Source organism: Pseudoliparis swirei, chromosome 5, assembly GCF_029220125.1.
Source record: "Pseudoliparis swirei isolate HS2019 ecotype Mariana Trench chromosome 5, NWPU_hadal_v1, whole genome shotgun sequence".
NCBI lineage: Eukaryota > Metazoa > Chordata > Actinopteri > Perciformes > Liparidae > Pseudoliparis > Pseudoliparis swirei.
The window spans coordinates 22,742,412-22,755,375 of NC_079392.1; the positions used below are offsets into that span (position 1 = coordinate 22,742,412).

The 12,964-nt window shown below is 43.8% G+C and overlaps 1 protein-coding gene across 2 annotated transcripts; it reads left to right on the forward strand.

Annotated features, from left to right (window-relative positions):
* The first annotated feature begins 431 nt into the window (after nucleotides 1-431).
* On the forward strand, nucleotides 432-12,577 carry tmem59l (transmembrane protein 59-like). Of its 2 annotated transcripts, XR_008831731.1 has the most exons (9): nucleotides 432-703; nucleotides 1,949-2,054; nucleotides 2,516-2,610; nucleotides 2,751-2,903; nucleotides 8,860-8,965; nucleotides 9,130-9,244; nucleotides 9,705-9,822; nucleotides 11,061-11,673; nucleotides 11,781-12,577. XR_008831731.1 is itself a non-coding variant. In XM_056414769.1 (8 exons), the coding sequence occupies exons 1-8, from the start codon at nucleotides 539-541 to the stop codon at nucleotides 11,217-11,219; spliced, it is 1,017 nt and encodes a 338-aa protein (XP_056270744.1). In that variant the 5' UTR covers nucleotides 432-538; the 3' UTR covers nucleotides 11,220-12,577. The 2 variants fall into 2 exon arrangements, 1 of the variants encoding a protein (XP_056270744.1); XM_056414769.1 differs by having other exon boundaries at nucleotides 11,061-12,577.
* The last annotated feature ends 387 nt before the right edge of the window (nucleotides 12,578-12,964 follow it).

Genomic DNA, 12,964 nt, shown 5'->3' on the forward strand with positions numbered 1-12,964 from the left:
TTCATCAGTTTACTTTTTTATTCAAGCACAAGTTACGCAGTGCATCACACACACATCATCAGACAATGAAAAGATGACAAAATAAGTTTGATCAGTTGTTGATATGAGGGGTGTTACAGCATGAGGATCTTTACATTCAGCCGATAATTGTGACATTGATTATGTATGATCTGTCAATACTCCCACAAACCGTCCATCTGCCTGCTCTGCAGGACATCTGCCACCCGCAGCTTGGTCCTCTCCTCCCATCTGACACGTTTTATTTGATGAATGTCAACCCTGCCACATTGTGCACTGCAGTGACGGCAGCTCTGCAGGTTGTGCGCGCGCGTGTGTGTGTGTGGTGATGATTATGATGCGCGTGACGCCACGAGCAGGAGCGGATCAGCGGAGCAGCAGACAGGACCCGGGCTGAGGCAGCAGCAGCAGCATCCTCCTCCTCCTCATCCTCCTCCTCAGCAGCAGCAGCAGCAGCACAAAGGGAGCTCAGTGCTGCTTGAAGCTCGACTCCTCCGCTCCTCCTCTCCAGGGTTTTGAGATGCTCCGGCTCGGCGGCACGATGTGCGGCTTCTCGGCCCTGATCTCGGTGCTTTTTGCCGGACTCGCGATGGCGTCCACGGATCTGTTCGACAACCAACTGGGCGACATCAATTACTGCAAGAAGCAATGCCAGCTCACCATCAAAAACAAAAGCCCCGCTAAAGTAAGTCATTCCATGTGTGCCTCATAATAGCGGCTGCTGCTGCCTCTGCAGAAAGCGCAGTATGCAGCAACGGGCTTGAAGCCGCTGTCCGACATTGCAATGCCTGCACCGACGCGCATGGCGAACACAATTCTGTTCGACATCAGAAGAAGAATAAAGAAGAAAAAAACAGCATTCATATGCAAATATATAAAGTAAATGTGTTTTTATGTCCGTGCGTAATGACGCGCTCGCTCCGGTTATTCGCTGCATCCTCTCGGGATGCTACACGGCGCGCACAGCGAGGCCGAAAGATGGATGCAGCTCATTTTCTCCTGCACCTTCCAGACTCTCGTCCAAGAAGTGAACCGTCATCCGGGCCGCGCGTCTCGAGATGCTCTCGCATTACATCGCGACGATAATTGATTGTTCCTATACATCCCTAATTAAGAGGGGGCCATGACAGGAGAAAGGCTGTGTGGAGGAGCAGTGAGCCTATTGTGAGGCATGACAGAATGACCGCGTATTGACAGACACCACAGCATCTTTATGATGAAGACGAGGCCGGAGATGATGATGATGATGACTGTGAATCTCCTGCAGGAGTTTCTGTGGTTTGGAGAGCCTTTAGATTCCCAGTGTCTGATGTCCCCCCCCCTCCTCCCCCCTCCTCCCCCTCCTTCTCTGCTTCCTTCAGGTGTGGTTCAGGCATCCTGCAGGAGCACACCCGCAAAGCGGTCCACAGTCCTCTGCTTTGAAGGTTGCGTGCGTGTGATTCAAAAGGAGCCACTTGAGCATGTGCATGTTTATAGGGGCCAACAGACCCGCCGGGGTCGCCTCAACGTTTCATGGTTTGAGAATAAACACCCCTCTGAAAATACACAGGGACACGCAGTGAAGATGATGGCGAGCTCAAGGCTGGGGGGGGGGAAAAAAAAAAAAAAAAAAAACTTCATGGTCCTCGGTCAGGGAATCGCGTGGTTCCCGGAGAAGTCACCAGAGGGCGCTGTTTCCTTGCCTCGAACCGATAATGAATGCGTTATGACAAGTACAGAAATGTGCATCTTCCTTCCCCTCCTGTAAACTGTTTATGACAGCCTCTAATGACACAGCTGCACCGTGTCATCTGGAGACGTGCCATCACCCATCGGGCGCATCATATTTTCTAACAAGCGCATCGTGAGTTCATCCAAGAGTGCAGGAGACGTCTCTAATTGTCCCCCCCCCCTCCTCTCTCTTCTCCCCCTCTGTCCGGCCGGCACATAGGACTCCATAATGAACGCCTGTCACCGCGGCTGTCGCCTCTACTCCATCTGCCAGTTTGTCAATGGCAACGTCGGCTTCAATGCCAGCAGGGAGGAGTGTCAGGGAGGTGAGTCACGTCAGTCTGCGAGCAGGCCGAGGCCTCCATCCCATAATAGTGTCAACGCCTCACTTTTATCAGGGTGGCATCAGGCTTGACTTATTCATATACAACCCCTTCAAATTAAATGTACAGGTATTCAAAATCAAATACAATGTAATACAGTATTGAATTGAATTAATATGCTCCATTGGCACCGATATAATCCAACTATCTGCAGTCTCCATCTTTTGTCTGTTTGATGCTCTTCGGCCTCTGGAAATCAATGATGTGATTTGCCGTCGAGAACAGCGGACATTACCCCCCCCACACACACACACAGTTTTAATCACGGCCGACACGGAGTGAAACGCCCCAACAGAGATACATCTCCCTTGCATCTTCATCTTTCCACCTAAACAGCCTGGTGTACCTGTTTAGTTTTCTTCACATCTTCCACCCATCTCTCTCTCTCTCTCTCTCTCTCCCAGCCTGCCAGGAGGCATATGTTAAGCTGCTGGAGCAGGGGGCCTGCTGCACCGGCTGTGCCAGCCAGCCCTCTGAAACTGAGCTCATGAGGAGGAAGGTGAGAACAAAAAAAATGCTCATGCGGCGTTAAGAGCCAAAGTGTCTTCGGATGTTTGAATGTTCAAATCAATAGTGAGTGTGTGTGCACGTTCACAGCGTATACTGAAGCTCTCTCTCTCTCTCTCTCTCTTTTCGCAGCTCAGGGCCATGACTCTGCGCCCCAAGTCCCCCTCCGTGATGGAGGCCGTGTCCGGTTGGTGCAACGACATCGTCAGCTCCGCCCAGAGCTTCATCTCCTCCACCTGGACCTTCTACCTGCAGGCCGATGATGGCAAGGTCGTGGTTTTTCAGGTAAGAACCCCCCATACACACACACACACACACACCTTTGTCCATGCTAGGTTTATAGATAAATGGTTAAAGTTATATTACGCACAATGAGGATAATGATCCCTGTAAACGCACATGTTCTGCACTAAATGACATTTTATACAACGTGCTGGTGCTTTAACCTGAACCCAGACCGTAAAGGTTGACACATGTGCTAGACCTGTTTTTGTGTTTCTGGCAGCAACAGTTTGCTGATAGTTATTAGATTTTTAAAAAACGATGTGTTTGCGGTGAGCAGTGCTTCCTGTGGCTGAAGTAAAAAAAAGTAGAACACCTCCACCTCCATGGATCTAATCGCCATCCTCAGAGCACATAGGCCGACAAGTCACCTTTTAAAAGTGTGCCTGTTTTGTTCCACCCGACACATCGTCAGTGAAGAAATGCAAAGAGTGACACAGCACACCAGTTTACACTCTGAATGTGGGAATGTGTGTGTTTTAAAAATAGTCTTTGTCAACATGAATCAGAATTAAATTAAGTCAATAAATATGTTCAAATAAAACTGCAGAACGGCATATTTTCCCCTCATTATTCTAAATATCGGCTCTTTTAACAGAGTTGGACCTTTAAGTGCTTTGCTGCAGCAAAAAAAAAAGAAAAATTAATTCTAAAAAATCTCCATAAATAAACTATCCTCAGACACGATATTATCGCTCGCTGAGTCAAGACGGTGGGGGGGGTGGGGGGGGATCATAAGATGAATATCTACAAAGCTTTTTTCATGTGGTAGGAGTTTAACGGGAGGTTAAAAGCAAGCCAGTAAACCTTTATAGATTATTAGTCTGCTTCCTGTTAAGATAGTGAAATATATCCTCTGAGCTGTACGCGTCGGAGGACAGTTTGGGTCACGGCCAAAACAACTCACAGCCCATTTAGTGAATCCGTGGAGGTCGGGTGAGCGAGGTCACACAGCGGGGGGGGGCGGGGGGGGGGGGGGGGGACAAGGTGGCTGATTCCACAGAGCTGCAAAAAGAAAAAAATGTCAGCGCTCTAATTGTTTATGAATGTCCTCTCCAATCATGTCACTTCCCTCAGCAACATGCATATTAATTTAATAACCGGCATGGGCTCGGCACGGATATTGGACATAACACTAAAGAGCAACATTCAGGTTGTGACAGATACATATTCAGAAGTATAGTTTCTGAAATTAGGAAAAATATGAAGTGACTTGAGCTGACAGACCCCGCTGTTAATAAGGTTATATTCAGGCCTGTTTCTTGAGTAAGAAACTGTCAAAGTGGTCGATAGTTTGGCCAGTAATAATTTTTGTGTGTCTGAATTAAGAATCAAAAAAATGTAAATAAGAATTTGATTCATTTCATGTTTCCTTTCATCGGATCTTAATCCAGATACATTTTATATTATTGAAATGTGGAGGTTTTTGCAGCCGTGGCATAAATACGCTCTCTCTTGTTGAACTTGAACACATCGCTAAGGTGAATGCAGTCACCCACCTTTACATTAAAGCTATAATAAAAGTTGGTCAGTCTAACCAAAGGACTATCCAGCCATGTCCTCCATCTCTTTCTGTTTTTCCCCCCCTGTTTGTGACTGAGATGCATTTTTAGCTCCATAATGAAAGGGCTCAATGGGAAATCACCATATTCACCCACCGTAAACCATGGCAGATGAGCTGTGAGATATGCTGACATGTCACTATTAGGTATAAGAAGCTGTGTGCGCTCTGGGCTCTCCGGAAGGCGCCGCCTCATATGGACACGCAGCAGCAGCAGCAGCCATAGAAGATAAAATGGGCAACATTTCTTTCAGGCCGCGGTGATGGATGTTTTTGCTCTTTATGGAAGTGACACACGCAAACTGAAGCGGCGAGGGGAAGCCAAGGCAGGCTCCACGGGGACGTTAGAAGACTACCAGGCCTGTGTTTAGTGGGCAGCTGGCAAACCGCCACCGGGTTGACGGATTGACTTTCCGACTTGTTGAAACAACAGAAAAAATTCTCAGCTGAATCGAGAGACAGCGGAGGGGTTGAGGGGTTGAGGGGGGGGGGGGGGGGGGAGGCAACGTTATGAGAATGTCCATGTAGGAGCGAACTGTCTTTATACGTTTGTGCGAACCTCAAGTTGTGAGAATAACTTGTGGTGTGCATCGTAAAAACAAACATTAGTGGCGTTCTATGGGTGGAGTAAGTCACGGTGAGGTCACAGCTGGGGGTTGTCCCCCTAGGGAGGAACATAAAAAAAAACAGAAAACTGGTAATTTTGAGGAAATATCGGTGAAACACAGCCCTTTTTTTCCCTCTGTCATTTCCTTCTCACCACCCCTGAGTTATTTTGGACAAATCAGCTCCTGATAGGTCGACAGAGTCGGAGTGGTTGGGACCAAAGTGAGTCGATTAAAGACTTCCTTCCACTGAGCTGTGGTTCTGTCAGAGAGCTGGACGAACAGATTGAACTCAGCGTAAGGATCAAAGAGAGAAGAGCCGACGCCATTTCTTCTTGGAAATTGCATTAGTTATTCTGCCTGATTTAATGAAACAAAAAAAGAAAGAAAAGCTGAACAGGATGGAGAGATCCAGTGGAATAACAGTCTTTAAAGGAAGCGTGACTTTGACGTATGATGCTACATTGAGAAGGAAGCCAGTGTTCTTTGTCATCGACGCTTAATCATCCAGGAGCAAGAGACCTGAAGTGACTTCAGCGTGAACATTACAAATAGTATGTGAAGTCATGATTTATGGTTCTATGCTCTCGGGCTGTGTTGGATCTGTTGCCTCAATTTAGTTTCTATTGGAGACACACTTTATAAATTGTGTCACAGTAATCTTGTTTTTAAAAACATTTTGACACAAATGTTCAGAGATTTTTTCATAATGTAGTTTTTAATTAATTAAAGGAGTAAATAGTATTTTTTTCAGAAGTGGAGCATTAGTCAACCTTAGTAAAGGAAGATGTGTTCAGGTGCGGACAACAATGGAGGAAGAAGCTATATCAGGATTTTGAAACTTATTATTAGAATACATTTATTGTGTTTTTTTTTCATGAGATATCACCAGACTTGTCTTTTAATCCTTATCTTTAATGCTGAGGTGCAAAACCTTTTAACATGTGTTGTTGTTGTTTTCATTTCTATACACCTTTTGTTTACTATGATGGAAAGTGGTCTTAATTGAACACATGGGAGATGTAAGGTCTCCAAATTAAAGGGCACATCATAATAATAATATAATAATAATAATAATAATAATATTATAATAACTTTATTTATATAGCACCTTTAAAAACAAGGTTTGCAAAGTGCTCTACAGAGAGTCAAGGCAAGACAAATAGAATATTTATATAATACACAAATCAAATAAAATAAATAAATAAATACAAATAAATAAATACAAATACATAAAGATAAATACAAATAAATAAAAATAAATAAATACAAATAAATAAATAGAAATAAAAAACACACAATCTAAATTTGGGGAACCAAAGAACTGCATAAAAGGACGACATCACTTAGAAGCTGTTTTATAAAAATGGGTTCTAAGAAGTGATTTAAAAGAAGCTACTGATTGACATGTCATGATAAACCCATGGTTTCCAGTGTTCGTGTACAGTACATTCTGGTATCTGGAGTTCCTCCGAACCCATAAACTGTGAATCAAGACCACACATTCAGCTTTGTGCGTTGCTGCATTTGATTAAAAAATCCAATCAGCTCCGTCCCCCCCTTCCTACATCACATGCAGGCTGATTAGAATACACCGGCCCCCATCCGACTGATCTACACCCGCAGTTTAAAGAACCACCGCTGCAAAGACGCACCGTGTTTCAGGCGGAGGGCGGATACACAGATGTATTCAGAACAGGATGAGAAAAAAAGAGTGTTTTATGAACATGGAAGCATGTAAACATGTTGTAGAAGACCCAAAACACACGTATGAACCTGAACATGTGCGTGATGTGTCCTCCTTTAAAGGCCATCATTTTGACGCCATTTCAAGTTGCATTTACTCTAAATATTTCCCCAAGCTGTCAGATGACAGGCGTGAGGCCTGCTGTAGTTTACTGTACGGACGAGAACAGGGGTCAAAGGTCGAGGTACAGGAAGAACCGCTTTTTAATGGATGTGATCCAAGTCCCCCGATTGGTCGGGGCTTTCTTAATGTTTGGCTTTGAATGACGTCTACTTGTAAAGATAATATATGGATTGGAGGGAGTGTATATAACCTTAATGTACCGTTAGACGTAGATCCCAAATGTATTTTCCTTGTACAGATTTACTACAGGGTGTTTTTTTCCAATATATATAAGGAGAGTCAAAGTTATTTGACATTATACGTTTAGATTCGTCAAAGACAGATTATATCCAATCCCAGAGTACAACGTGAGAGAAGTGAGATTTAGTCTCATACATCCACCTCTCCTCCGCCTGAAACTCCCTCTCTCTCTCTCTCTCTCTCTCTCTCTCTCTCTCTCTCTACGCGTCTGAACTCTCAAACCCCTTCTTCCTTTCTCTTTTTTTTCTCCGTCTTTCTTTGACTCTTTCTGAAAGCCAGAGCACCTTTTCGCATTCCCTCTCTCATAATTCATGACAGATGCAGATCGGGCTCCGCTCATTCGGCTGGTTAGAGCTCCTCCGGCCTCGCGGCCAATGAGAAACAGGCCCCTGAAGTCTCCCCAAAAACCCTCCCCACTGCCGCTGCATCTGGTTTCAATGCATCCTGTCAGAAAACATTGCTCGCTCGGGGTAATAAAGCCCGCTTGTGAATTAACTGTTTCATCAGAAGGAACGTTGGTGTCTTGGGAAGAAAACTAACCGACTGCAAGATGTTGCTTCGTTGATCCGGACGAGTGATTGAAATCCTTCAGCAGAAAGCAGATCAATCATTTCATGTAACGAGGACGAATGAAACGATTTGAGCTGGTTTCACGTTGTATTGCACGATGTTTTCAAAGCCCATTGATCCACTTTGTGTCAGAATCGATAAATATCGGGGGGTTGACGCTACGGTGGGATGTACTGTACTCCTTTAAATACGTGTGTGTGTGTGTGTGTTGTTGCTGAGGCCAGCAATAGTGTTGCTCCAAACGGAGGGAGGGGTCAACAGTGGGGATCCCAAATCCTCTTTTAATGAGTTCTCCAGGGAGAACCAGGAACACTGAGGACATAATGAAACCCACAACAGAGCATTCAGTGACAGCAGGCCGTGTGTAGCAGATCTTATAAAAGACGTTTCTTTCACAGGCGACGTCCCAGTTCAAGGTTTTTTTTTACTGGTTTGGATGGGTGAGAACGATACTGTGAGAAACACTCCTGCAGATACAAAGGATGTTAGTTAAGTTATGCAACACGCTGAATGCTCATCGCACTATTAATCGTCTCGCTGGCGTCAGATTGAGTGGAGAAACAAGAAGTGCGCTTATAAACTGCAGCGCTCAGAAAAATCCCTTCAGCTGGTGTTGATAGCTTTCATCATGCATTCTTTTTTCCTTCTTTTTTTATGATGACTTGGCCACCTCACCATTATCTACGACGCTTCAAGACTTATTATGACTTATAGCCAATCCTGACCTCTGACCTTTCAGTGGAGCGGAGCAGACACAAACAGCATTTCGGGTTTCACGTTATTTGAAGTTCACCGAGTTCAATATTCCACTAATTTAAAGTAAACATAAAGTCAACTTGTCCAGGATTAATATATTTTATTATCTTCATGGAACATGAGATGACTTCCAGCTGGGTGTCGCAATAAACGATATATACTAGAATATAATACTAATCATCGACAATTTCTGAATCAAATGTGTTGTTTTTTTAAACAATAATGTGATGTTAAAGGAATAGTTTGCGAATTAAGGGTACATTTTAGCCTAGCTTAGCATAAATGCCTGAAACGAGAAGAAATGGCCACTCTGGTTGGATCCAATGTGTTCCTATGGTGTTTATCTTTTCTCCTCAGAGCCAACCAGACATGGAGTTCTCTCTGCCCGAGCTGCAGGCTCCCCGATCCAACGTGGCGGACAAACCCTGGCCTCAGGTCCACTCTCACACCCAGAGACCCCACGGTGAGAACACACACACACACACACACACACACACACACACACACACACACACACACACACACACACACACACACACACACACACACGTATCCATGTATAGCAGACATATTCACTCATCAGAGTCCAACTGAAATCCTTTTTACTTGTATTTGTGTGTGTGGCAGGTGTGAGGGGCCACGGCGAGCGGGGAGCATCCAAAGCAGGAGGCAAAGGGAAACACCCGGTCCAGCACGCCGACGACCCCACGGCCGAGCACGACTTCCTCGGCTGCATGTCGAGGTGAGCTGGGGCTTCGAGAGTTAAAGACTTCAAATGAGAGAACGAATGTGTTCCCCCCCCCCCACATAAAATATAATTTAGATCTCTGACAATCATTTCTCGAGCAAATCACGGGTTTCTTTGTCTGATTTCCACTTTATTGTCAGCATGGAATTAACTCGCAGTGACTTACATTTAGCTAATCCCTCACACACATCTGGTTGTCGTGTGAAGCAAGCTTTACAAATCACCCTTCACATTATAACGCATTACCGTGATCTATCTAAAATGGATAATCTGACTAAATGTTCCCCACACTGACATTAAGGAAACCAACAGCTGCATGTCTGGTCTGAAAAAATAAATAAAAAATGTGCAAATCCATTCAGGCCAGTAATATTTGTGGTGCACCTTTTATGTTAAGTTTCTTAATATTTCTTTTAGCCATCTTCAGTTTCATCCCATAACTCTGGTTCTGCAGACGTTCAGGCCTCCCGCGGTGGATCTTGGCGGCGTGTCTCTTCTTGTCCATCATGGTCATGTTGTGGCTCAGCTGTGCCAGCCTGGTCACGGCACCGGAGCAGCACATCAAGACGCAGGTACACACACACAGAGAGGCATCCACAACCAATGTACACGCACACACACACACACACACACACACACACACACACACGCACACGTGTGAGGGAAGGAACGCCTTCCTGGGCTTAAAGGGGACACGACATGAAAAATCACCTTTTCAGTACTTGTGTGCATTATGTTTTCTTATTTTGAGTGTTTAGAAACCCACACACTGTGTAATCATAACCCAGTCAGTTGTGTGTGTGTCATTGCTGGCTCATTATTTAGAATATACCGCCCTCCATCCGGGTATCTTGAGGACTACCTTTGCAAAGGTGAGAGCCCATCGGAGCACTGTGGTCTTTTTCAAGATGGGGCCTCAAAGAGACGTTATATACAGATAGAGTATTACATATTACTTACATTCGCTATGGTTTAGTACAGACAGCTAGGTCTGGGAACATGCAGAGTGAGCTCACTCTTGGGCGAATTATAGTTATTTTATTTTTTTAGAATGATTTCACTTGGCGTTTGTGTTGTTTGAAATGACTGACTTATTCTTGGAGCCCGGGTCCCATTGTTTAAATTGATGTGCAGCATTATAATATACACTACCGTTCAAAAGTTTGGGGTCACCCAGAAAATTTCGTGTTTTCCATGAAAACTCACACTTTTATTAATCAAATGAATAGAGATCGACAAGGTTAGAAATAATGATTTTTATTTGAAATATTAATTTTGTTCTTCAAACTTCTAGCTCAAAGGAAGGCCCGTTGTATAGCTTCTCTCACCAGCATAACTGTTTTCAGCTGTGCTAACATCATATCACAAGCGTTTTCTAACCCTCCGTTAGTCTTCTAAGGCGATGAGCAAACACAATGTACCATTAGAACACTGGAGATGGGCCTCTATACGCCTATGTAGATATTTCATTAAAAAACAGACGTTTCCACCTAGAATAGTCATTTACCACATTAACAGTGTATAGCGTTAATTTCTGATGAATGTAATGTTATTTTCATTGAAAAAAATAGTGCTTTTCTTTGAAAAATAAGGACATTTCGAAGTGACCCCAAACTTTCGAACGTTAGTGTATGCTCAAAATAATGTAATGTTGACCCCCTAATTATGCCTCTAAGTACAACTATGAACCAAATGAGCACATGTCCCCTTTAAGGTCCACTGATTGGTTCAAGGGTTCTCTGCTTTGCATCCTTGGCCCTCTGAGTGACTTTAAAAGTTGGACGCCTGCTCACTGTGTGTGTCTTTCCAGCTGAGTATCAACGGGGATAAAGAGTTTCTGGATAACGCCCACAAAGTCAACCCGTACCACCTGAGTCCTGTGATCGCCGTGGCCATGAAACAATCGGAGGAGAGCCAGGAGGCGGGGCCTCTGCCGGTGAAAGTTGACCTCGACAAAGCCTGTGTTTAGATCAAAAGGGGCCAGTGGCAGAGCGACAAAAACACATCGCTGGACTCAAACCGGTCACCAGAATGTTTTTAAGACATATTTCTAAGAGCATGGCACACCTGTCATTTCAAATTATTATACTGAAACATCAAGCTTGTTCTTGTTGGTCTGATGGCATTTAATTTACTTGTACAGTCCAGATTTCTTCAAGGCCATCCTCCGGTTATCCTTAATGATCGTTCGCTTATTGATAAATCCGTGCTCGTCGCCTCAGAGACGAGCAGAGAGGGTGGAGTACAGCCGAGGGCTTTCTTATCATTTCTCATGGCTCGCATGGACGAGGGAAGACCATTGTAGATTTAATTTGGCCTCGTTCTCACAGAGAGTTTGGACCAACTGATGGGTTGCTGGGAGTGAATTATTAAAAATTGAAAACCATGTTTTCCAGCCATCACGAAGAAAACTGAAATCTCAGGTGAGCTACACATCCTCACCAAGTTCAGAGAGACAACGGCAAACTCAAAACTAAATCTGTGTGTGTGTGTGTGTGTGTGTGTGTCTATGTGTGTGTGTGTACAACAGCACACGAACCCTCAACACTGGCAGGTTGAAAACTGGAAGGGGATTGGAGAATGAGCAACATAAACAACCTTATTTTGTACATGAGTCATCTGTTAAATAGTTTTATTGAAATGCCATGTACAGTTAATTCATCATACAAATGTAATTGATCTGTATGTTAACTACGCTCTAACACAGATTGGAAAGAGGCCCAGCGAGGGGCGATTGCACCTATTACTGTATTATTATTATTATTATGATCATATTATTGCTCTTATATCAAGAGTTCTTAGCTGTTACATGTGCCACGTGCTTTCTAATAGCTGCCTATGTTGTATGTCCTTGGAGCACACACTGAAGGAGAACCTCTGTCACAATGTGTAATGCAAAGCTTTTAACATAGACCGTTGTTATTGATCAGAGTTGCACGGTTTTAGAGACGCTCTTCAGTTTCCCTCTCAGCGCTTTTGATGTCCTGTAACGCTCTCACAATAAAAGACAATAAACCGCGCATGCAAGTGACGCTTCCATAGTTTAGCTTAACCGGCCGCCATGCCAGTATGGCAAGACTCTACTGTAGACTTGTGATTATTTTTGTGTTACTTATTTACTGTAAACATTGAATAGAACGCGTGATGGCGGATGACCTCGTGACTCTTGATTAAAAAGCCATTCAATAGATGTCTGGCTCAAACTGGAGGTACGTATCACGAGGAGGGCGATATGAAACTGTATTGTTTCCTTTATACTGGTCTGTTTATTTTCAATCAAATGATACTTACCACATGATGAAATAAAGTCTTTTCATTGTAAATACATGATGAGTTAAGTGTTTTCTTCTTCTTTTACATTCAAAATAAGAATGAATTTAAAAAAAAGATGACATTGTAAACTGGAGCCAGAGTGTGTGTTTTGTGAGAAATCTGTTCTGAGAAAGAGAATGACATAACATAAAAGCATAATGGACAGCTAAATTAATATTTCCAAAAGTATGTGGACACCAGAACATTACACATATACCATAGTGACATCGGCCCCCAGTGTTCAGGCTCTCAGGCATCACATGACTTAGAAAGGGATTGTTGGCGTTCAGATCTTTACAAAAATCACATTATTCATTTTAGGACTACTGATTTAATTTTTTTTGTTAATTTTGCAAAGTGATTTTTTTTCTCTTGTGTCTTTCTCCTCCGCTCTCTGACGAT